Source organism: Notamacropus eugenii, chromosome 1 (genome assembly GCF_028372415.1).
Source record: "Notamacropus eugenii isolate mMacEug1 chromosome 1, mMacEug1.pri_v2, whole genome shotgun sequence".
NCBI lineage: Eukaryota > Metazoa > Chordata > Mammalia > Diprotodontia > Macropodidae > Notamacropus > Notamacropus eugenii.
In genome coordinates this window covers 150,126,351-150,152,661 of record NC_092872.1, presented here as the reverse complement: position 1 = coordinate 150,152,661, position 26,311 = coordinate 150,126,351, and the positions used below count along the sequence as shown (strand labels likewise).

At 36.3% G+C, this 26,311-nt stretch overlaps 1 protein-coding gene across 4 annotated transcripts in view; it reads right to left on the bottom strand.

The window, feature by feature from the left end:
* OTUD7A (OTU deubiquitinase 7A) overlaps positions 1 to 26,311 on the bottom strand; it is a 415,292-nt gene that overhangs the window by 76,220 nt on the left and 312,761 nt on the right. For all 4 annotated transcript variants that reach the window (XM_072616550.1, XM_072616557.1, XM_072616565.1 and 1 more), the window contains 2 exons: positions 20,320 to 20,538; positions 2,350 to 2,451 (listed from right to left, as the gene is read on the bottom strand). In XM_072616550.1, the coding sequence (XP_072472651.1) occupies positions 2,350 to 2,451; positions 20,320 to 20,538 (321 nt within the window). The remainder of the gene's footprint in view (positions 1 to 2,349; positions 2,452 to 20,319; positions 20,539 to 26,311) is intronic.

Sequence of the window (26,311 nt, the reverse complement as noted above, 5' to 3'; positions counted from 1 at the left end):
AGGGCAGTTGCAAGGGATAAGCATAAACAGGGGGCATGGCTGTAAGTTGATTATGTTAGGATCATCTCCAAAAAAAATGTAGAGGTGAGAATGAGGGATGCACTGGGAAAAGGGGGAAGGGAGAGGTAGAATGGTGCAAGAGTTTCCACATAAAGGAAGTGCTCTTATAATGGAGGGGAAAATGGAGGATGGGCAAGGCTTGAAGGAAGAATACACATACCCTCAGCTGGGTATTGAAATCTATCCCAATGGGGAGATAGGAGGGAAAGGGGATAAGAAATATGCGATAGATTACAAGAGGGTAGGATGATGGTGGAAAGCAGAGGTCAGAAGCAAGAGAGATTTTTGAGGAGGGTCAGGATAAAAAGAGAGAGAGAAAAGGATAAACAGAATAAAATGAGATGGAAGGAAATGTACTGCTAGCAATGATATCTGTGAATGTGAATGGGATGAGCTAACTCATAGAAGAGAAGCAGAGAGCAGAATGAATTGGAAACCAGATTCCAACAATATGCTGTGTACAAGAGGCACACTTGGGACAGAAGGACCTATCCAGAATTGAAACGAAAGGCTGGAGCAGTGCCTATTATACTTTAGCTGAAGTGAAGAGGGCAGGGGTGGTAATCATGACCTCAGACAAAGCAAAAGCAAAATTAGACCTGATTGAAAGAGATAATCAGGGAAACTTCATTTTGCTAAAAGGTACCATACATAATGAAATAATTTCAAAAACTTTTACAGCAAGTGTCTTTGACAAAAGGCCTCATTTCTCAAATATACAAGGAACTGAGTCATAATTATAAACAATAAAAGCCATTTCCCAATTGACAAATGTTCAAAGGACATGAATAAGCAGTCTTCAGAAGATATCAAAACTATATATATATATACATATATATTCATCTGAAGAAAATTCTCTAAATCACTATTGATTAGAGAAATACAAGTTAAAACAACTTTGGGGTACCACCGTATACCTAGCAGAAACGACAAATGTTGGAGGGGACAAGGGAAAAATTGATATACTACTGAACTGGAGTTACTGTTACTGGTGGAGTAGTGAACTGGTCCAACCACTCTAGAGAATAAGTTGGAATTATGCCTAAAGGGCTATAGAACTGTGTAGACCTTTTGATACTGCAATGCCACTACTAAGTCTGTACCCCAAAAGAGATCAAAGAAAAAGGAAAAGGACCTATATATACAAAAATATTTATAGCAGTTCTTTTTGTGGGAGCAAAGAATTGAAAATTGAGGGGATATTCGTTAATTGGGGGAACAGCTGAACAAATTGTGATGGAGGACTGTTGTGCTATAAGAAATGACAAGGGAGTGGTTTAAAAATGTATGATCTATATGAACTGATGATGCAAAGTGAAGTAATAGCCAGGAGATAGCTGTGCACAGTAACCACAATGCTGTAATGATGATCAACTGTGAAAGACTTGGCCACTCTGATCAAGACAATGATCCAAGACCATTCCAAAGGACCCATGACGAAAAAATGCTATCCACCTTCACAGACAGAACTGATGAATGCTAGTGCAAACTGGTGTAATTTTCTCACTTTTTAATTATTTTTTGCTTTTTTTGTGTAATATGGAAATATATTTTTCATGGTTTCACATGTATAATTGATGTCAAAATGTTTCCTTTCTCAGTAAGCTGGGGAGAGGTGGGAGGGAGGGAGGGAGACTAACTGGAACTCAAAATTTAAAAAGAAAAGAATGTTAAAAACAAATAAATAATCAATATTTTTTTTAAAGTTTGGAAAGGCAGGTTGGAGTCACATTGTGAAGGCTGAGAATGCTTAGAGTATTTGTGTTTTATCTGAGAGCCAGTAGGAAGTTATCGATTTTTTTTTTTAATCAATAGAGTAACATGGTCAAGTCTGTGCCTTTAGGGAGATTATTTTGGCAACTGTGTTTAAGATGGATTGGAGAAAACAGAAATGAGAGACACTCCAAACAAACTCCCTAACCTGGCATCCAGAGCCTTCTGTAGACCACTCTCCCAAATTACCTTTTAAATATTATCTCCCACCTTCTATCTGCTCACCAGCACAAATGTCCATGCCAGTCAAACTGATCTACACATCTTCCCTTAAATATTTCATGTGTATTCTTGAATCTATGCTTTGTTCATATTGTTAGTGATATACCTGATATACCCTACTTTTTTCTGCTACCAAGTCTTAACCATCATCCAAAGGTCATTTCAAATTCTACATCTACTCTGTCTTCACTAGACTTCTCTTCACTCTTTACTGTATTTGTGCAATCTTTTCTTTTAATAAAGAAGCTAGCCTGTTTGGGAAATCTACAGATGTCTGATTATGATTGGACTCACCTAGTGAGGCAGCATGTAAGAGGCAGTTTCCATCCCCTGTTGTTGCCAATGGAAGAAGACGCTTGCAGCTCGTACACACTGTTGACCACCAGTTCAGACGACCTGAAACAGAAACTTATTTTATTGACAATGCAAATTCCAAGAAGCAGCACTTGTGCTATTAGTATGGCTCATACATGCCCTAGGATGTCAAACAAAACCAGTAGGTGTTTACTAGTTAGAAGTTTCATAAAAAGAATTTTGGTTCACGGTTATAGAAAGACTTTTCCAACTTCTTAAGTAAAATGTTTTTTTTTCCCTTTAAGAAAAGGATGAGGTAAATTTGACTTTCAATAAGCAAAAAGGTTAAGAAAATTTGAGTCAACTTCTATTGTGTGACTCTCAGTCATTTAATCAGTAACGCAAAATTGCTTTTTGGGGATCAAAAAAATTTCCTTATTAGTTCACAAGTATTTTATATGAAGTTTTTGCTTTAAAAATTTTTTATTTTTAAAATTTATATTTATAAAATATATATTTATATGTTTATTCATAAATATATTTATACTTACATATAAAACATAATGTATTATATTTATAATACAAATTTTTATATATATAAAAGTCTGGTCCAGGGCAAATCCTTAAAAACATTATTAATAGTTTTACTTGAGGCCCATCATGAACCCTAAAGTGGACATATAATCTTTGATTTTCAACTTCTCATGACAGTTAACAGAAAATATTGATAAAGTGCTTCAAATGACTAAGAAAAGGGTATGAGTCTTCAAAGACAAATATAACTTATTAGGCTTACCCCCAAAAGATTTGGTAATAAATCTTTTCATATTATTCTTCATAATTAAATGAATGTAAGACCTTTCAGACTCAGTTACCTCTTCTGTAAAATGGAAATGCTGTTCTAGATGGCTTCTGAATTTCTGTAATCCAACTAACCTGAGGCATCCTTGTAGATTGGCCAGAATTACAATTTATTCTCTGTTTTGTGTAATAGGTATAAAATATTAGGGCTGGTACATTAAGGCTAGTATGTTAACATAGCTATTTTTGCATCTCTCAATACAGGCAAAGAAAAGTGCAACAGAAAAATCACTATTAATGACTGCATATTTTTGATCTGGGTAATAGAAATTAGTAATCAACTTTTCAGGACTTTGATCTTGTAAATTACAATTCAGTCAGTAATCAATGGTTAAACACCAGCACAGACATTAAAAAACAATTTGTTCTTGATTTTCCTTTTTTTTATACAAAGAAATAATACTTAAAGAGACTAGAAACAATGGGAGCAGCCATATTTAGCTGCCCCTATGCCATTTATCATCTTTACATGTTTTGTTAAAAAATAAGAGAAATGTTATCACATTTAGTATACTGGAAAGGAGTCATGAAAATATGTACAACAAGGACAATGGGTTATGGTTAAAAAAAGATTCTAAAGCAAATTTAATTTAGAATTAATGAGTTATTGCCTATTAAATGACTATATTAATAAAAATTAATGTACACTGGTATATATTATCTGGTATACTAGACATCTGCTTACTCCAGAGAGTTTCTTGGTAAAACAACATATAAATTCTAATAATAAAAATTTTAATACAGAAAACAACTTGTCCCACTAATTATAAATTAAAACATTTGTTAAAGATTGACATTAACAAGTGAAATAGTCATATACACAGTTACACCAGCTGATAATCCTCACACGCTTCTGATAATCATTTGGTACCCTCTCATAATTCACAACTGATCTTACTGAATTGAAATGACATGTGCTCTTTAGAACTTTGACTTAAAGTGCTACTGAATGGCCTTTGGGAGACGCATAATTGGAAATAACATGTGATCATTTTTAGCAACTCTTCTGTCTTCAGGCTGTGAAATAACAACCTGTCACCTGCCTTTTGCAGAATATTTTTAAAATAATAATCTATGTTGGAAGAAGCAAAAACTGGGTGGCCATTTGACTGAAGCTTGCGTGTTCCCAGATGATGGCACTCAGATTGCCCACTAACAAGGAAAGACCTAAGCAACCAAAGCTAATCTTGGGTTAGTGTACATGCTCAGAGTTTCCTGATGGTTCATAGAACACGCTTGCCACCGAAAGTCAAAAGCTACCATCTCACAAATGAAATTCCTCTCATTACTGGCCTATCACTGAAATTCTTTTGGTATTGGACTTTTTGTCTCAATAATTGGAAGTTAAAATTCTGCATATTCAAATTTTCAGGCAGATGAAAGCTGTCGTTTTTTGCAACTCTGCAAGGAGACTGGGGCCTTCTAAACGAAAAATATCTACGCAAGAGGGAGCTCATAACTAACAAATATACTAAGGCTGGATGCTGTGTGGGCAAGTTGAGAAGTCTGCAGCCTGTGGGCATGTCAATGTATGTGCTATTTTTAAAATTCAAAAACTGTGCCCAGCTACATTGTCAAAGTGGGTCATCTGTTTGAGCCTGGAGAGATGTCTCAGGCAGGGGGACTGAGAACAAGGGTTCCTCCTCTATGTATCTTTGTAGCAGCATATCTTTGGGCGAGTTATTTATCATTGTGGTGATATATGGAAAAAAAGGAAAAACAGGATTCTTCTGGAACGGATCTCATGGTTGTCTGCAGCATGCAAGCACTGTGATTCTACAAATCCTTTCTCCTACCCCATAATGCATATGTTGGATGCATACACTGATGTTGGGAATATGTAACACACTAAATGTTCATGGAAGTATAACAAGCAAATTTTTTTTTAATGAGAATCATGATTCTCTTACTTTGCATTTCTGTGAACATACTGTATTTCCCTGCCAGGGGTCCTTAACCTGAGGTCTATGAACTTTTAAAAATATATTTTGATAACTGTACTTCAGTAAAATTACTTTTCTTTGTAGTCTTATGTATTTTATGTGATATGTTTGAAAACACGATTCTGAGCAGCATACAGACTTCACCAGCCTGTCAAAAGGATCCACGATCCAAAAAATATTAAGACTCTTTACCCTATTAGACTATGATCTCACTGTCATCGTTATATTCCCAGAATTTAACAAAGGGTTGGAGACATAGTAGGAGCTTAATAAATGTTTGTTGATTGTCTGATTGATTTGAATTAGGGCAGAATCCTCCAAAGAAGAGGAAAATGCTATTGGATTTTGTCACATTGGCACTACACTCTTCTCTCTGTAAATCCATGACATTTTCTCTACAGAGCTCAGTTCTACTTTGTCAAGCTGACTTGATGTCTCTGTCTTGTCCTCTCCTTCCAATAACCTGCTATTTTAGTCCTTATGCCAGAGGTGTACTACTCTTTCCTCTTCCTTCCCCCAGTTCTTCGCTAAATCACAGGCCCTCACATCTGCAGAGGAGCCTTAGAGGTCATACAGTCCAAATCTCTCATTTTACTGGTGAGGAAACTGAGTTGCTCTGGAATAGATAACACTACCTCACAAAAAAACACATACATCTAGAAATCTCTATTATGCAATTAATACCTTCTTCCTTCTTTTGGAATCTTAATCTTTTCTGGTGATACCAAACCACACCATAACAAAAATTTCAGTCTCACTCAGAAAAGACTTTTGGTCTTTGATGCCTGCATAACAGTACCTTATATTCATAATAAGGAACTTTACAATTTTCCCTTTTTTCTCCCCAATTTAACAACAAACATATTTATCAAGTGCTTTTTGGTGCAGTTTTGAGGCTTTGGTGAGGATAAAGAGAATTCCAGTCATTGGTTTGGGGTGGAGGTGGACAGCTGGTTACCCAAGGACACCGGCAGGAGATGGAATGCTGTGTATATGGAATAAAAAGTAGTCCAATTTAGCTGCCATATAGAGTAGAGGCAGCCAGGTTGCCCAATGGATAGAGCACTGGGGCTGGAGTCAAGAAGACTTGAGTTCAAACTCAGCCTCAGACACATATTACTTATGTGACCCTGGGCAATCCACTTAATCCATTTGCCTCAGTTTCCTCATCTGCAAAATGGGGAAAGTAACAACACTTATCAAATAAGATATATTTCTTAAGTGCTTTGCAAACCTTAAAGTATTATGCAAATGCTAGCTATTATTTATTATCAATATTATTATCACACTAAGGAATAATGTATAATAAACCTCCATTGTCTAAAGTCAGATTATGAAAAGTTTTATTGCCTCATATTGTGGATAGCTCTGTGTGTATCTTATTTCCCCTATTGGATTATAAATTTCTTGAGGGAGCTGGGGCTGGATCTTAAACTTTTAAAATACCCTTCATAGTGCCCTGCTTATAGTGGTGGCTCAATGAATATGAGATGGGTAAGTGAATGGGATTAGATGTACTTTTGTTTCAGGTGATTATGTTAAAGGCTGTGTGGAACAGACACTAGAATGTTAGAACTTGGAATCGGGAATACCTGAGTCAAAATTCTTCCTCTTATCCTGGCTCTGATATCAAGTCTTAACTTTTAACTTTTATGTGCTTTAGGCATTTCCCTGGAATTCATCTAACAGGTCATAAACAGGTTGTGGATCTGTAATCTGTGTCAGTGAATGGATTTACATATGTTAATGAGAGCACAGATCCTTCCTAAATTTATATACTCATTAGTAAAATTACAAAAAAGTGTTGGCAAACTGGAAGCAATTTGATTCTTTCTGGGGGCAAAGAAGATCTAGATGCACCCTATTTAAGCATGCGTCAAGCATGTGGCCAAGTATAAGAATGTACTGTTAATTTTCAGCCTTGGAAATGCTCCCAAATTCCAGATATACTCATGAGGAAGAAAGTTTATTGAAGATAAGAGAGGATGTAAGTTGGTGTACCCTGTCTTACTTTCTTTGAGTAGGCATCAAAAGTGGTACTTAGTATATTCTTCAGGAATGGAATCTCACTCAATAGGAAAAAAGTTGGGAGTTGGGAGGCATCACTGAGTTGTAATTCACAGAATGTGGTTTTTTAAGAATGGCCAGGACTAATGCCCCAAGTGTAATTAAACTCAGGGTTATACTGGAAACCATGGAATTATTAGAATTTCTTTTAACTCTGCCTGTAAGGGCATGCTTACTGACCCAGTTTGGAGAAGAGAGAGAATTGGGCCATGTTACAGATTGTCTTTGCCTCTTTTTTTGGGTGGGAAACTTTTCCTTTATCCCTAACACTTAAACATAGTACCTGGCACATAGAAGATATTTTAAAAATTCTTGTTTACTGACTTAATAATAAAGTAACATGGCTTAGAACCTTACTGTAAGTGATTCTGATTTCATTATATATTTCAGGGTTGAATAACCATTACAATGGTGCTCAAGCATGTGAGAATTAGCACTCAATCCTCAGTCTGTAATCACATCATTAAAATGCAGTGTGGTTGCTCAGCATTTCCCTTTTGTCTGAAGGTAAATCACAAAAATTGTTTGTTTGATCATCAAGAGAGTCATCTTGATAATAGCTATTTATGCCAATATTCCAGGTATCCACAAAAATGCATGAAGTTGCTTTCAAGAGAACTGATTACAGAAAACCCTGAGAATGACCAGTTTTTCATTTTCATATTTACAACTTCTTTTAGGCTCTCTCTCCTCCCCCCTTTACTGTTTGTTTCACTTCTCTGAAATTCTCAGTTAGGATGGCTCCTATTTTGCCTCATTTCCATTCTTCCTTTTCAGTACTTTGAAGGCAAGCTTTTCAACCCTTAATGACTTGTTATACCACCATCTTTAGTGAAAATAAAAGGTCTGGGTGAGTCATAGGCAATCGGGCTCTGTGTCACAGTCGCTGGATTGAAGTCTATGGTCTCTTTGTGCGCCCATGACTTAGGTAACCTGCCCATAGCTTCATATTTATCTGCCCGGGTTGACATACATTCTACTTGGTCATCCTCTAGACTAGATAATGAGCCTGATTCCAAATGGATCTCATGATTTCTCCTTCATTTAAAGTCAGTCTTCTGAAGACTTGATAATCACCTCTGCTACAGACTCCTCATCAGAGTCATTTAATCTAGGGGAAGCCATGAGAGGATTTCCTATGCCATTATGATTTTTATTCAGGTGAAGTCAGTGAGGGCAGTAAATGGACAGCAGAAACATGATCTTAAGAAGTGGTTTTCTGCTACTTTAGTAAGAGGAGAGACTGGAGAGTAAAAAAGAAAGGAAGACTAACACTTTTTCTTTTTCATTTTTTTTCCCCTTTGGCTTTGAGCACTGGCTCTGAGAAGGCAGCTTCTATATTTTTTTTTTCAGGCACTTGATTGACATCAACTAACAAAGCAAATGGTGAAGCATTCTATTAATACCAGATAAAGACGTTAGACTATAGATGTTACAATGCAAGGTCTACACAGGAAGCAGCCTTTAGAAACAAATCTAATATCCTGTTCATTTGTAAGTTACTAACACTGATTACGATTGTCACTGATGACCTCAACTACTTTGAACATAATTGAAAATTGAGAAAATAAGCAAAAATATGCTTGAGAATCAACACAGATGTCATAAAGTATAAGCATGTACTTCACTTATAGAAGAATTCTACAGGTAACCCACCAATCGAACTCTATTTATTCTTATTTTACACACAGTTCTAATAAGTTCACCATCTGATTTTACAGTCCCCCTCAGATAGGCAGCAGGCATCTAAAACTACAGGTTGCTTGAGATTAAGGGGGAAGTTCCTGAAGAAGTAAGAAGTAATAACTTGACAGCCCTTCAGCAAAGGAGACCACAGAGCTTTTGACTTCTCCCAGGAGAAGAAAGAAAAAACTCAAGAAAACACACAAAAATTCAGCATTCTGGGAGAATTTAGCATAGGGACAGATGATGCTACACAGTTTGATATTCCCTGGAGGCATCATACTAGAATATTTGATGTTCATAATGAACATCAAGAAAAGAGGATATGGGATCCTTTATTTAAGAAGTCTTAAAAGTACATGGTGCATTTTTAGAAATGTTTACTTCCCAAATAGCTAAACACAGATAAAAGATATACACAAACACAAGCATCTATGTGCATATACACATGTTGGATTTTTAAAAGGTAAACTTCAATTATCTGTAAAATTCACATCTGTGCCACATCCCATTCCTCAATGTTGTCTGATAACCGAAGCATTGTGTGTTGCCTTATATATTATCTTTTCATCATGGATGAGGAAATCAAAGCACATGGAAACTAAGGGGCATGTCAAACCAGTATGCCATTCAGAAGAGTGATCAGACGTGTTGGAACATGGTTTTGCATTTCTCCATCCCTCCCTCCTTCCCTTCTTTCCTTCCTTCCTTCCTTCCTTCCCTCTCTCCCTTCCTTCTTTCCTTCCTTCCTTCCTTCCTTCCTTCCTTCCTTCCTTCCTTCCTTCCTTCCTTCCTTCCTTCCTTCCCTCCCTCCCTCCTTCCCTTCCTTTCTTTCCTGCCATACACACTTAATTCTTACTGTCATTCAAGAACCTCATGTAGATTAGATACAAGCTCTAACAAAAACAATAACAGGTACGAAAGGAAGCATTTTGCTCTAGGCTATTTCTAGGCACATAAGTTCATTTGTCTCAATTTGGTTAAAAAATGTTGAATCCAAGGAAACTTATTTTTGGGGGGAGAGGAGCTATTCCACAATGCCAAGTCTCTTGTTTGACTTTTATCCACTCTAGACTTTTTCATTTCAGCAGAGTGGAGACTGCTTTAGATTTTGTGCTGCTTTTTCTTTCCTTCTCTCTCTCTTTTTAAAAGAACCATCAGGTCATTCTATGATTGCTTGAATTAGGTTACCATAAAGGAAGTAATCTGATAGCTTTATGTTCAGTTCACATATCTTGGCCACCCCAACATTAAATGCAGATCTCCATATGTTTGGTTCGCCCATGGAGGAGGGGACTGTCCACAGTGTCCACTCGGTATTTTTCTTTTGTCCTCTGTCGAAGAGGAATACCTAGAAACAGCCTGCTATTTGCCAAAGGGAGTATGTAGTGAGCAATGGGACACCCAATGAGATGGTCCACATGTTTCTTGGCTTTTACCATGCTCATTAAATGATGAGTCAGGAAGTTATGGAAATAGATCAGCCAGATGACAGTTTATCCCACACTAGGTAGTCAATTGAATCTCTCAGTCCAGTGCTTTTTGCTCCCCAGAACCTTGCCATGGTGTACATGACAGCATCCATCCTTCAGCCAGAAGACTTACAAGCAGAAACTCCCTTTTTTATTTGGTATGTTGATATTCAATTCATTTCCCAGGGAAGCCTAGGAGGTGATCCATCACTGATGTCTGCCCTTGAAAGGCACGGTGCAGGGAACAGCTAAGACCACACAGCCAAATAAGTATTTATCCTAGGTCTTGGTACATAAATATTTCAGTCATAGAACACAATGAGCCCAATGTTCAGAATACAAATCCCAGTAAAGATGACGATGGAACAAGCCACTCCTTGAAATACTTAATTTGGATGAACAGTTCTGATGTGTGACTAAGGACAGATGATGCTAAGTTTACATTCTGTCCAGCCTCAGAATCCTGAGCCATGGATTTTTAAATTGTTTTTACTGTTGTAATGTCTAGGACAGAACCAATAATTCTGAGACAGTGCAGTCTACTGTGAAAATAGCAATGACCAATTATTGGATTTGGTGTCCAAAGGACTGGGTTCAAATTTTAGCCCTGCTATTTAGAGGCTGCATGCTCCTGGGCAGGTCACTTAACACACTTGAGCCTCAATTTCCACCTTTGTAAAATACGCTTGAAGCTTATCTGAGATGACAAATATAATATAAATGGTTTGGCAGCAAAAGCCTATGTAAATGTAAGTTATTCCTGAATTTGGGGTGGCTAGGTGGTAACAGTAGAGAGTACTAGACTCAGAGGAGAGCCTGAATTTGAATTCTGCCTCATGTTTATTAGCTGTGCTGTCCTGGGCACCTTCCAGCCTCACTTTTCTCATCTGTAAAATAGTGATAATGTAGTACCTACCTCCCAAACTGGTTGTAATTATCAAATGTGATAACATGTGTAAAGTACTTGTAAACTTCCAAGCGCTGTATACATGCTAGCTCTCATATCATCATCACTACTAATTAATAACAAACATAGCTATGATTTCTACAGCACTTACTATGTTCTAGGCACTATGCTAAGTGCTTCACAATTATCTTATTTAATAATAATAAAGACGATTAAGTCATTATCTCGTATAATAATAATATAATCCAGAGGGAGAAGGCTTATCTGCTTTTGTTCTATAGTGGTGGGTGAAGTTCCTTATTTATGTTACAACCTCAGAAAGTATGATGTTGGCTCCATTTCTTTCATTGGAATTTATAAGAATTTACCTAATAATACTTCACTTTGGCACATAGTACTTTACATTTCGAAAGTTCTCATGTATACATAATCTCATATGTTCTTCACAATTACCTTATGAAGTGGGCACGGTTATTTTCTCTCTAGTAAATATCCTCCATGCTAAGCCCTTCTTCTCTTATCCCTGCTTATTTACCTCTTTAGTTTGATGTATTTCTGTACCAAGCTGTTTGAGTGTACAGTTATCCCTTCTACATCACAAGTTTTCCCATTGTGGTTTCAATATATCCTGAGATGGCATAAAAAATTAAATGGGAAATTTGGGGGAATTTGGGGGAAGCCACAAATGACATACAAAGGCCGACAGACTATACAGAGCCTATGACCAAATACTCAACTCAAATTTTACAATAAGATACTGTAAACACCCCATGAAAGAAAAAGAAAAAAATGCAGACTTCTTCTCTGATAGGAAGGGAGGGTCAATAAATTTTATACTGGTTTTCTAGATAACTGGGCAGGGGTGGGGGGACAGGTCCCTAACCCCTGTCATGTGGAAAGAATAACTGTATATGTGTGTACTCAATCCTCCTTTGTCTGTTTCAGATAAGAAAAAGATTCATCTGACAGTCACTTGCCTAGATGTTTGTATATTCTTCCATATCCTCCAATTATGAAAAGTAGCAAGTTCTACCCTCCTTCTTTCTCCTTTATACAAAAAAAAGTTCACTTACCTCTCCCCTACCTGCTCTTTCCCCTTTTATTAAATCTCCTAAACAGAAACTACCAACCCTCCCCACCTGTTTTTTCTTATTTAATTCAGTCAATACTCTTTAAAGACATCAAGGTTCTGAATGGATATTGGTTTCTTCTCCTCCTGTTATAATGGTAGCATTACAACCTCATACAATTTTTAATTGCTCAAATAAATTTACCTTTTTCGATTTCTTTGTGTTTCAAAGTTCCTACTTGGCTCTGGTCTTTTCACCAGAAATGCCTGCGGTTCTTTATTCCATTAAAAATCCATTAAAAAAAAAAAACTACCCTGTGGGATTATTTAGCTTTGTAGCCTGCTGTTGTATAGGTTTCGATCCTTTATCTTTTGCCTTTTGGAACACTATATTCCAAGATCTCTTCTCATTTTTTAGTAGAAGCTGCCAGGTCTTATGTGATCTGACTCTGGTTCCTTGGCATCTGAACTCCTTTCTGGATGCTTGTAGCACTTTTTTCTTTGATAAGGGAGCACTGGATTTTGACTATGACATCCCTATTGGGGGTTCTTTTAAGACCTCATTAATGAATTCTTTCTATCTTCACTTTGTCCTCTGGTTCTAATTGATTTAGGCAGTTTTCATTTACGCTTTCTTGAAATAGAGTGTTCAGGCTTTTTGAAAAAAAAGGTCATCTTTTCAGGTATTTCAATAATGCTTCTCTCTCCCTGACCTCTTGAGTTGCTTTTTCTATCAATTATTTTAAATTTTCTTCTATTTTTTTCAGTTTTTGATTTTGTTCTAATATTTCTTGTTTTCTCATGGAGTCACTGATTTCTTCATTTGTTCGAATTTTCACAAAATCCATCACCGAGGTGAGGTTTACCACTTTTTCTTCTAAGCTATTTATTTTTTTTCCAATTCTTTCTCCTAGATCTGATATTTCCTTTTTTTAGAAAAAAATTATTGCTTCATTTCTTCTAAGTATTTATATATCCCTTGTGGAGAATACATATTTTGAATCTCTACTGATAGGAGTTACAGAGTTATTCTCTTTTCTGGGCATGGGGGTGGGGGTATATTTAGATCTGCAATAATTTTTTAAATTCTGGTTGGTGTTTTCTTGGAATTACTCATCTTCTGCAGCTTTAATTCTGAAACTGGGGCTTTGTGCCAGCATCATGAGTCTGTTTTTAGGTGGAGTGGTTAGCCTTGCTCCATCTCTTCTTAGGTCCCTTGAATTTCAAACGCCCTCTGGATCTCTGAGGTTCAGAATGCTTAATCTCCAGGGTCTTCTACCACAGTGTTTTTCAAAGTGTGATCCAGGGACCCCTGAGGGTCCCAAGACCCTTTTGGGGGTCTATGAGATCAAAAGCTATTTTCATAATAATACTGAGGTTTTAAATTCAAAATCAGTCAATATTGATAGATATAATTCACATAAAGAAAAATTCTTTGTGAGGTGCTCCCAATAATTTCTAAGGGTACAAAGAAGTTGAGACAAGTTGAGACAAAAAAATAACTGGGACCACTGATCCTCAGTATCTCAGGGATACTCAGGGATTTTGGAATCCCTGGATGTCTGGGCTCTCCTGGCCAGAGCATTGTCATACATTCTGGTCTTGGCCACTCTTTGCTCCCCAGGGTTTCCTGACCTCTTCAGGGACTTCTTTAAAGTCTGCACTTTTGTTGCCTTTAGACATAGAATGTTGTGGCCTATAGTGTCTCTGGTTCTTCACTGGTTGTTTTGGGAAGTTGGACTTGTTTGCCAGATTGGGCATTGGCTTTGTAGCACTCGTCTTTCCTGCTGTCCATTGGCTTCTAAATGACGTCTTCTATGGTTTTGGGATGGAAAAAATACTTCCTACAGTCTTTCACTGAGGTTTCTTGATCATTCATCCATCCGGTGTGAATTTCAGTTTTGCTAGAGTAGCTAGGTGCCAACTGCCAACTAGGAGGTCTATCCTTCAAGCAGTTATTTTGGCTGGAGTACTCTGCTATCTTTTTAAAATGAAGTTTTGAAATACAATTCAACACACATTTTAAAAAGTGTCTACCATGTGCAGAGTATTATTTGAAATTACTGGGGAGAAACAAAGATTAGACACTGGTTTCTGCTTTCAAAGATCTTATAATCTAGGGTGTGAAATCCAATATATTTATTAAGAACTCTAATATAAACTAGAGCAAAATAAAGACGGCAGAAAAAGAAGTTTGGAAAAGGAATAGTCATTTCCCAGGTGGAGTAGGACCCTATACATTAATGGATATAGCTCATAAGGAGGAAAGCTGAAAGCTTTACTTAGAAAACTGAAGAAAGAACGACTTAATAATGGTTTTCAACCATAAGGAAGAGTCAGGATGAGAAAGAATTTGACTGGCCATATTCCAATTTTGCTGTGGTAAGGAAAAGAAAAAACAGGCTTTTACTGTAACAGAGATGTATGCTACATGATAAGGAGGAATTTTTGATCACAAGGGAGATTGTGGAATCTCCAAAAATGGAGAACTCAAAAAATTGAAACAACATAGTAGAAGTAGAGCTTTTCTTGGAGTCAAACCAATTAGCAACATGACCTTTCAAACCATCTATTCTCAAAACCTCTAAAAAGTGACATTTTAATGCGACTTTCCTGTTGACTCCAAGGATCAAGCTAAATAGTAAATCTTTCTTTTTAAAAAAGATGTTAATTTGTACACTGAAATTATGTGTTTCAGTACCGTAATGAAGGATATTGTGATTTGATTAGTTCAAATGGGCTACTGTTTGGAGAGGGTCTACCAAGCACTAATATGTATGTGAACACTATTTTTAAAAGTTGTTTATCTTCCACAGCTTAGTTGAACTATTACCACACTGATTCAGACACCCTCCTTCCTTCTGCCCTTCCCAGGGTCTCCACTGGGCTATGAATATTTTCTTGAATTATTCATTTGATGTTCATCAGCCCACTAGACAACTTCTGGGAAGCAAAAATGTAAACGTTTGATTATACCTAATTACTCTCAAAAGTTTGTTGTTTTTTTTTTTTTAAACAGGAAGGAAGCATGTCTGATGTTTTATAGTGCTTCAAATACAGCAAATTGTGAAGATGAGTTGTTACTAAAATTCATCCTGGATCATTTCAGACACAAGGGTAACTGTATAAATGAAGGAGATTTAGTTTCTTAGAAGAGGCTGAGCATTTCACTTGCCATGATCATGAGGTAAGTAATTAACATTCTGGGTCTCTAAAATTTATATATGGACTTTGATCCCAATAAAAAGCAACATGTTGTCAACAAACCAATTTTATTTAATTGCAGTTCCTGAAATGCACTCTTTAAAAAGTGATTAATCCAGACAATATGGCAAAACTATAAACCCCTAAATCTTTCCTAAGCAGGGGGAGATTGCTTTTTGAAAAAGTACAACTGAAGAATTTTCCATTTCTCTGACACACAATTTAGACCACATATTCAATCACATTTCAATTACCTCTGAAAAATAATAGTAAAGACAATTTCTTTGTGAAGTGCAAAGAACTTTACGAATTTGCCTTGGACTAGACAAATTTAACAAGACATTGTTAGGTATTGGCAAAATAAAAAAAGAAACAATCTCTGCTCCCAGAACTTAGCGTTTCATTGGAGCTAAGGTAGGGAGACAACAACATATACATAGACGAAGTACAACATGAGGTAAGGAATGATGGAAAAAATGGAAATATCACTGGAATAAGGATAAGAGAAGTAAGTAATCACTAAGAACGTGCATACTTGAATTGAACCTTGAAGGAAAATACAGATTTTAAAAAAGGGAGATGAAGAGAAACTATTCCCTCCAATATCAGGAATCATGGCAAATTTGGGTAATTTTTAGAATAAGGAAATCAGGAGAGGTGTTTAAGAATGATACATTTCTGAAGAATTTTACTAATCCAAGTCATTGGTGGACATCTATAAAGATGTTTTTCTTATTTAATTGGCATTTCTCCTCGATCAGAAAGCTAACTATAAAAACATCTTTCAAATCTCAAAGTTTAATTTAGAAACAACTTCTACAGAAGTCATTTACATGGTCCAGGTTTTCTTTTCAACCTTCTGCTGTGGTCTGTAGTCATTACAACTGCACCTGAAGAATAATTTGACAAAAAAAATGGAAAGGAAACCAATGTTGCAGAGAATAGCACTTATTAAATGTTCTCCTTTTAAAAATCAGAATTCCCCAGAAGGAAAAAATGGTATGCAAAACTTTTCAATGTCAGCTTGGGTTTTGTTATGGTCTAAGAGCTATTAGTCATTTCTTTTGACTTTCCAAAGAAATGGTCTTCTGATTCATATAAGGCAACGGAATCAATTCACTTGAGACTTTAACAGATCGCTTACTACACATTTCTAAATAAGGTGCCCATGTCTGTCATCCTTGGAGACAAGACAGAAGCTAACCAAATGTGACATCAGTTCAATGGGAGAAAGGAAGAAGAATTTTTTTTACCTTAAATTTGGCTTTGCCCCTTCTAATATGTCACCATAAAAATACATTGTGGCCACAAAATACATATGTGGTAGCAACAAAGAAAATATTTCTTTGAAGAAAAAGAAAACAGGTCCCCTTGGTAATAAAATACAAGGCTTCAATTGTCATCTACTTTTGCCACTCTTAGCAGGAGGTGCTATGAGTTGGCAATGTATCCTGGTGATTGGCAAAGGTGGTGGATTCCAAAGCACAATGGGGGTGGAAAGACAGAACTGGCAACTCATACAATGAGAAATTATCCTTAAGTTATTGAAAGACTCAAGATAAATAATGGTAGTGATTAAGGCCTCACTAAATGGAGCTAGAGAGAAGAGATGGTTTAAGGGAGCATCCTATAAGAGATAACATTTCCTATGGATGCTAACATAGATTATATTTTTGACAGTTCCATGACCTAGGCAGTTTTGAAAAGATTCTACTTTACTGTCTAATTCTATTACAGTATCTTTTCTGGGCCCACCCTTCAAACTTTTACTTCTACCTCCACTTGGGGTCCTGCAAGGTAGGTTGACTTCTCCCCTCTGGGGATAAGTTTTTTTAGTGAAAAGGGGGAGGGAATAAGCATTTATGTGGCATATACTATGTGCCTGGTACTATGCTAAGTGCTTTACAAATCATTTGATGCTCACAACAATGATGGGAGATAGATGCGTTACTGCCCTCGTTTTGCAATTGAGGAAACTGAAGTAAACATTAAATAAATAATTTTCCCTGGGTCACACACAGCTAGTCACTGTTTGTGGCTGAACTTGAACCCAGGTCTTTATATTTACTCAAAATTAGCTTTAAAACACATATAACCTCTATTTCTTGTTTGTTAGTATTAACAAATTAAGAGTTAGCATATTATCACAACTTAATGAGCCACTGGGCTTAATAATTGGGTTTTCCTGTGAAGACAGATGATTATTGTCCTGCATCACTCTGCACCCCCATTTCCACCTTGTTCAACCAAAAATTCAGTTGAATTCCATGGTAACTTTGCTTAAGAACAAGTGTAGTGGACTGGTAGTAAACAGACATGGGTCTTCTTGGGCACTAAAACCAACTGGCTATATGACCTTGGCGCGTCACTTAACTACCTGCTTCCTCAGTTTCTTCTTATGTAAAGTGGAAAAGTTGGACTATATCATGGATATCGGTTGAACATTCTAACTTTAAATTCTATAGCTCTTTATGCCTCTTCAATATTGTAATTTTGGTTAATGAGTGGATTTTCTTTAGAAATTTTTTTAAGGCAAAGAATCACAACATAAATTGAGAAGCAAAATATTATGCAACTTCTCATGAGCTCAGTGTAAGTTGTTGTACCTGGAGAAAAAAAATCTAGATTTGTCTTAAACATTCTGGATATTTTCTCCATCTTGATGATAATTTTTCAAAGAGTAAATTGATTTACTTGGTTGTTTATTATGTAACTCTATGCCCCCAGGAGAAAATTGGAAATATTTGATGGAAGGTAAGGACAGGACTGAAGCCAGGTTAGGGTCACTACTGCCTTTTTCTTACCTGTAGAACATGGGGATACTAGGGGAAAAGTTAGGCAGGAAGAAAATAAAGGCAAATTCAGTTCACCGTAATGAACATTTATTAAGTGCTTATTATGTGAGATGCTTTATGTTTGGAGCTGGGTACAAAGATGAAGATGAAGCAGTTCCTCCTCTTGAGGAATCTGGGCAAATTCTTATTTCCCTTGGTGTAGAGCTAACATAACATCAATTTTTCATGGAGTTAGGAGCAAAAAAAGAGGGGAAGTCCAAATATTACATAATTTTAACCTATTCAACCAAAGATATGTTAGAAGCATGACTTTTTTTTTTAATTTTTTTAATGTTTAACAATCACTGCCATACAATTGCGATTTTATCCCTCCCCACCCACCCCCCACTACCTCCCTCCCTCCCCACGACTGCATACAATTATTCTGTATAGATTCTACATATACTTTCCTATTGAGTATATTTTCACTATAGTCATGCTATGTAGTCAGACTAAGATAAATGAAAGAATCCGTATAACAAATCAGAACATGATACACAAACAGATACACATACACAAACATGATCTGCTACATTATGTGAGTGGCTTCCATATTTCTCTCTCTGAGTGTGGAAGGCATTTTGCCTTGAGGTCCACCATTGGGATTTTTTTTTTTCAGAAGTTCTTGTGTTATTACAAAAATCTAAGTCTACCAGAAAAAACTCTCACACACTGTGGTTGTTGCTGTGCATAAAGTTCTCCTGGTTCTGCTCCTTTCACTCAGCATCAGGTCATATAAGTCCTTCCAGGCCTCTCTGAAGTCTTCTTGTTCATCATTTCTTATGGCACAATAGTACTCCATTACATTCATATACCATAATTTATTCAGCCATTCCCCAATTGATGGACATCCCCCTGACTTCCAGTTTTTGGCAACTACATAGAGTGCTGCTATAAATATTTTTGTACATGTGGGACCCTTTCCCATTTTTATGATCTCTTGGGGATATAGTCCTAGTAGCGATATTGCTGGGTCAAAGGGTATGCACATTTTTGTAGCCCTTTGGGCATAGTTCCAAATTGCTCTCCAGAATGGTTGGATGCGCTCACAGCTCCACCAACAATTAATTAGTGTTCCAACTCTCCCACATCCTCTCCAGCATTTATCATTTTCTTGTTCTGTCATGTTTGCCAATCTTATAGGTGTGATGTGGTACCTCAGAGTTGTTTTGATTTGCATCTCTCTAACCAATAGTGATTTAGAGCATTTTTTCATATGATTATAGATAGCTTTAATTTCTTCCTCTGAAAATTGCCTGTTCATATCCTTTGACCATTTATCAATTGGGGAATGACTTGTATGATTATACATTTGGGTCAGTTCTCTATATATTCTAGAAATGAGGCCTTTATCCTCGAGCTTAGCTGTAAAAATTTTTTCCCAATTTACTACATCCCTCCGGATTTTGGTTGCATTGGGTTTGGTTGTGCAAAAACTTCTCAGTTTAATGTAATCAAAGTTATCCATTTTGCATTTCATAATGCATTCTATCTCTCCTTTAGTAAAGAATTCTTCCCTTCTCCATAGATCTGATAAATACACTATTCCTTGCTTCTCCAGTTTATTCATGGTATCAATCTTTATACCTAAATCATGTACCCATTTGGACTTTATTCTTGTGTACGGTGTCAGGTATGGGTCTATGCCTAATTTCCGCCACACTGTTATCCAGTTTTCCCAGCAATTTTTATCAAACAATGAGTAGAAGCATGACTTTTTACCGAGAATGAAGCTTGGCTCAGGATAGCCAGAATTGGAAGAGAAAATAGTAGAGGACAAATGGATTCACGTAAAAAGATAGGAATGTTCTTTTGGTTGCTTATCTTATTTTCATAGGTAAAAGCTATACCAGTTCTGATATTAAAATGAAATAAAAGGAAGACAGGGAGCCAGATCATCTATCTACCAGCACCAAATGAATTTACTTACCCGCCTGCTCCAAGGCAACCATCGTTGCCTGTTCAATTAAATCACGTTCAATGAAGCTCCTGAAGTCTTCACTGTATACGCTGAGGTCTGGCAGTTGGAATGTGTAGATGGGCATCTCCAGGGGAAATTGTTCATTGCTGCATTCATTGGCCACATGGGATCGGGCAAGGGAGACTATGGCTGAGCTGGCATGAGAAATACCTCTGGAAAGACGTTTTTCTAGGAAGGAAAAGAATGATGATGCCTAAGTGGCTTGTAAATGTCAAGCCCCAAACCATCATGTGTAGATTTATATATATATATAACCCTCCCCAACAAATACTGCCCCTTGTAGTCAATATATATCTTCCTCAAAATGTATTCAGGAAGCTGGATGGAAACAGCACTGCAGATAATACCTATTCATTATATCAAACTACTTAGAAAGGTAATTGGTAAAAGTTTAATAGAACAAATATTTATTAACATCCTAAAAGATCATCATTATTCTCTTTCATCCTGAGCTCAAGCTGTATCTAACAGAATTCAAACAAAATTCTGTGCACAACTATCATCTCATATCATTAAAATACATCAAAGAGATTGGTTTGTTTTTATCTTTAAAGCAGGTGGCAATCTATTTTGGATCTAACCATCGTGACTTCAATTTTAAGACAGGTTCTTTTATTTGTTCTGATAAACATGACATATATGGAAATATACAGACCTCAAACGCTGCAGAGCCTTTGTATTTTTCCCCATCAACACTCTATTTTGTCATAAAGTGCCTATAAGCCTTGCCCTACTTAGGAATAATAACTCTAATATAGAATTTCTCTAAAGCAAAGGTTCTCAAACTTTTACGAATGACAGAATCCTTTACTGTAAATGTAACTCAGCAGAACCCTTGTAGTAAAAATCATTTTAAAAAATGTTTATAGTGGGAAGTTTTATTTGGAGCAATTCTTGCTATAAGATCTGAGAAATAACCATGAACTGTTTATCTTAATAATAATATCTTAATAATAATACAATAATAAAGTCTTTCGTAATGTTCTTTAAAAATTCCCATTATTAATAGTTGAGAGATGACTAAAGACAGATGACAGAAGACTAAAAACAATGCAAGTTTTTGAAAATCTTATGCTTTTATATCAATTTTATTGTGATTTTAATAATATTACAAGTTATTTAGCGTGAAAGATGTGCTTGTTACAAGTGTGTTATAACTTGGGACAATATTAGGTGAATTAATAAACCTTATAAGCAGCTTCACAACAATTGCTATGGGGAAATGGGCAGCTAGAAAATTTTTATTCATTCATTACTTTTGCTTCAAAATTTTAAGAGCATTTAAAAAATTTTTATTCTATTTGAATTTGTTTGGATTGTAGATTGGCTAAAAAAATTATATCAACATACATGGCATATCAGGATATCAAGAAAATCACATCAGAGATAGTTAACTATTACATTTTCATTTGTGATTTAGTACTAAAGTAGTTTTGTTCAATTTACTTCATCAGTTTTGATTATTAGTAATCTAGCCTTATTGTTTCTTCAATTCAAATTTCCTAATATTATTCAATCTAGTTTCCACTATGAGCACCTATATAAAAATGTTACAGTAATAAAAAAAAAAAAAACCCAAACCCAACAATTTCTGAATATAGGATCACAGACCCAGGTAGAAGGGCCCTTGGAGATCATCACTGACTCTTTCCTTTTACAGATGAGGAATCTTGGGTTGAGAAAAATTAAGTGATTTGCCCAAGGTCAAATAGGTAGAAACAATGGAAATAAGATTTTAATGTCATTGCTGAACTGACATTGTTCTTTCCAAATGTAACCGATGAATGTTTAGTTACTAAAATCTAATAATAATGAATAAAAATAGAAACAACTTGCATCTATAGAGTGCTTTTGGCTTATAAAGCATACTATCTCAGTCCATTCCTGTGGCAATCCCATCATGTGACATATGAAGGAAACTGAGGACCACAAATGTTTAGGGTCATGAACAAAATTGTACAGGCATCCAACCATGGAGGTGGGTCTCAAGTATGGGTTCAGTGCCTGGAAGTTTAGAGCAGGGGTTCTTAACCTAGAGTTTGTGATTTTAAAAAAATATGTTTTGATTAATGCATTTTAATAAAATTGTTTCCCTTTGCATTCTTATTTATTTTATACCTTTAAGAACTTTATGTATATAGATCATACTGTGAAAGAGGTCCATGATGCTAAAAAACATTAAGATTCTTCACTTTGGAGGGAACTTTCCACTATAATAATGTCTCTTTTGTCACAAAGTATCTATAAAGTACCTAGTTTAGTTCAACAAATATTTATTAATTACCTGTAATATGCAAAGCACTTTGATAGATATGAGTCACATTTGAAATTTAGATAACACAGTCCCTTTTGGAACTCAGTCCAATAGGGAGAGAAATGAAGTTTACAGAGACAATTATCATTTACAAACCACACAATAAATACAGTAGAAATATAGAAGTTGTTTCTTTTGTGCCAGAATTCTTTCCCTAAGATTCCAAATCAAGGGAGAACAAGAATATTGTAAATTTTCTTTCAATCCCTACTTCCTACCTAATTAGGGAGTTGATAATCATTTGTAAATGTTTACTATACTAAGCCCTATGGATACACAAAGACAAGAATGAAAGATGTCGTTTGATTAAACCTTGTAAGAAATCAGAATTTCAAGAAGCAAAAGTGGAGGAGTCCATTTTAGGCTTGGGTAAAGACATGGAATGCAGCGTGTGTGGACCAGGAAGGAGACTAGGAGGATTACACTGTAGAGTGATCAGGGGAGAATAATATGTAGGGAGACTGAAAATGTGGGAAGAAACCTGGTAATGAAGAGACTTCAATATCAGACAGAGTTTATATTAGATCCTAGAAGTAAAAGAGCGTCACTGAAGTTTGCTGAGTTATAAGAGTAATATGATCAGATCTGTGCTTTGGGAAAATCACTTTAAAGGCTGTGTGGAGAGTGGATGGAGTGGAGAAAGGCTTGAGATAGGGAGCCCCAAAATGAAATGATTGCAATGATTCAGTCAAGAAGTGATGAGGCGCTGGAGCTCTCCCCTAAACCCCTCCAAACCCCTTTAAATAATGCCATAAATCAATTCCTGAGTCAGCAGAACCCACAAAAGAACGGGATGAAACAATTTTCCATCTAAAGATAATTTAGAAGGTTAGCAAGAAAAGTCTGTCACTTGGGGGTGAGAGTGGAGCACACTGTGCGCTGTGCCAGCACAAACCAAGTCCCAGCAAACCAGGAGCAGACCTTGGAAGCCACTGAATCAGCAGCAGCAGTGGCAGCTTCCAGAGCTCTCAGCCCAAAGATTATAATGGAATTGAACAACTAATCAGAAGGAGATGACAGGGTTCTCTTTGCTGGCACTAGGGGCAGGATTCTGTTGCTTTGTCCATACTCAGATCTGGGTCAGAGTCCTGGGTGGTGGTCCCAGGGTGAGGGGAATCACCAGCACACCAGAGCTTGCAGCAGCAATGGAGCATCTACCCTCATCACAGTTCCAGGACAAAAAAGAGTACTTATGGTCACATACAGATCAGAGCACAGGCCGGGAGAATATTAAACACATCTCTCCTTGGAGCATACCACCTTGGAAGAACTGAAAATTTAGGTAGAAGCATCTATGAAAACAGCTACTCAAAATCCCTGAAGCTTGGAGCAGTGCTTCCTCCAACTGGAAGCAGAGCCCCACTTTAGCAAAGAGTTAAAAGTCAAAAAATAGACTGGAAAAATGAGCAAACAATAGAAAAAGATTCTGACCATAGAAAGTTACTATGGTGACAAGAAAGATCAAAACACACACTCAGAAGAAGGTAAAAAAGTCAAAGCCATTTTCAAAGCTTCCAAGAGAAATATGAATTGTTCTCAGACCATGGAAGAGCTCAGAAAGGATTGTGAAAAGCAAGTAAGAGAGGTAGAAGAAAAATTGGGAAGAGAAATAAGAGTGATGCAAAATAATCATGAAAAACAAGTCAACAGCTTGGTAAAGAAAACATACTGATACTTTCAAAAACAGACTAGGTCAAATGGTAAAAGAGGTCCAGAAAGCCAATGAGGAGAAGCATGTCTTAAAAAAGCAGAACGGGCCAAATGGAAAAGGAGATCCAAAAGCTCACTGAAGAAAATAATTCTTTAAAAATTAGAATGGAGCAAATGGAATCTAATAACTTCATGAGAAAACAAGAAACAATAAAACAAGACCAAAAGAATGAAAAATTAGAAGACAATATGAAATATCTCATTGGAAAAACAACTGAACTGGAAAATAGATCCAGGAGAGATAACTTAGAAATTATTGGACTACCTGAAAGTCACGATAAAAATAAAAAGAGGCTAGACATCATCTTTCAAGAAATTATCAAGGAATGCTGCCCTGATTTCTAGAACCAGAGGGTGAAATAGAAATTGAAAGAATCTCCTGATCACCTCCTGAAAGAGGTCCCAAAAGGAAAACTTCCAGGAATATTATAGCCAAATTGCAGAATTCCCAGGTCAAGGAGAAAATATCACAAGCAGCCAGAAGGAAACCATTTAAGTATTGTGGAGCACAGTCAGGATACCACAAGATTTAGCAGCTTCTACATCAAAAGATCAGAGGGCTTGGAATATGATATTCCTTAGGGCAAAGAAGCTAGAATTACCTACCCAGCAAGTCTGAGTACAGTGATCCTTCAGGGGGAAAAAATGGACATCCAAGGAGATAGAGGACTTTCAAGCATTTTTGATGAAAAGATCAGAGCTGAACAGAAAATTTGACTTTCAAATATAAGACTCAAGAGAAGCATAAAATAGTAAACAGGAAAGGGAAATCATAAGGGATTTAATAAGGTTAAATTATTTACATTCCTAGTTGGGATGATGATACTTGTAACTCAAAAACTTTCTCATTATTAGGGCAGTTAGGAGTATAAAAATAGAGAGCACAGATATGAGTTGAATATGAAGGGATGACATTAAAAAAATAAAATTAAGGAGGGAGAAAGAGGAATGCATGGGAAGAAAGGGAAAGGGAGGGACAGAATGAGGTAAATCATCTCACATAAAAGAGGCAAGAAAAAGCATTTACAGTGGAAGGGAAGGGGGAGTGATAGGGGTGGGGAGTGAGTGAATTGTACTCTCATCAGAAATGGCTCAAAGAAAGAATAACACACACACTCAATTGGGTATAGAAATCCATCTTACCCTACAGGAAAGTAGAAGGGGAAGGGGATAAGAGAAGGGGTGGGGTGATCGAAGGGAGGGCAGATTAGGGGAGGTGGTAGTCAGAAACAAAACACTTTTAGGGAGGGAAAAGGTGAAAAGAGAGAGAAAGAAAATAGAATAAATGGGATGGGGCAGTAGAATGGAGGGAAATACATTTATAGATAATAACCATGAAAAATTTTGAAGCAAGTTTCTCTGATAAAGACCTTATTTATCAAATATATAGAGAACTGAGTCAAATTTATAAAAAATAGGAGCCATTCCCCAACTGATAAATGATTAAGAAATATGAACAGTTTTTTGATGAAATAATCAAAGCTATCTACAACCATATGAAAAAGTGTTCTAAATAGATATTAATTGAAGGAATGCAACTTGAAATAATTCTGAGGTACTAACTCACACCTATTAAATTACTTAATAGGATAGTAAAAGAGAATGACAACTGCTGGATGGGGATGTGGGGGAAATGAGATATCAGTGCATTGTGGGTGGAGTTGTGAACTGATTCAACCATTCTTTAGTGCAATTTGGAACTATGCCCAAAGGGTTGTAAAACAATCAGTCAATATGTGTTTGTGGGTGGTATGAGGTGTGCCACATGATGTTATTAAATAGTATTAAATGTTAAATCTTATCAGTCTGAAAGAGACAGACTCTTTGATGTAAAAAAATAGCTTCCAAGTGTTAAAAGACCATCTAATGCCACTATTTTATACATATATATATATACAGAAATATTTAAAGTAACTC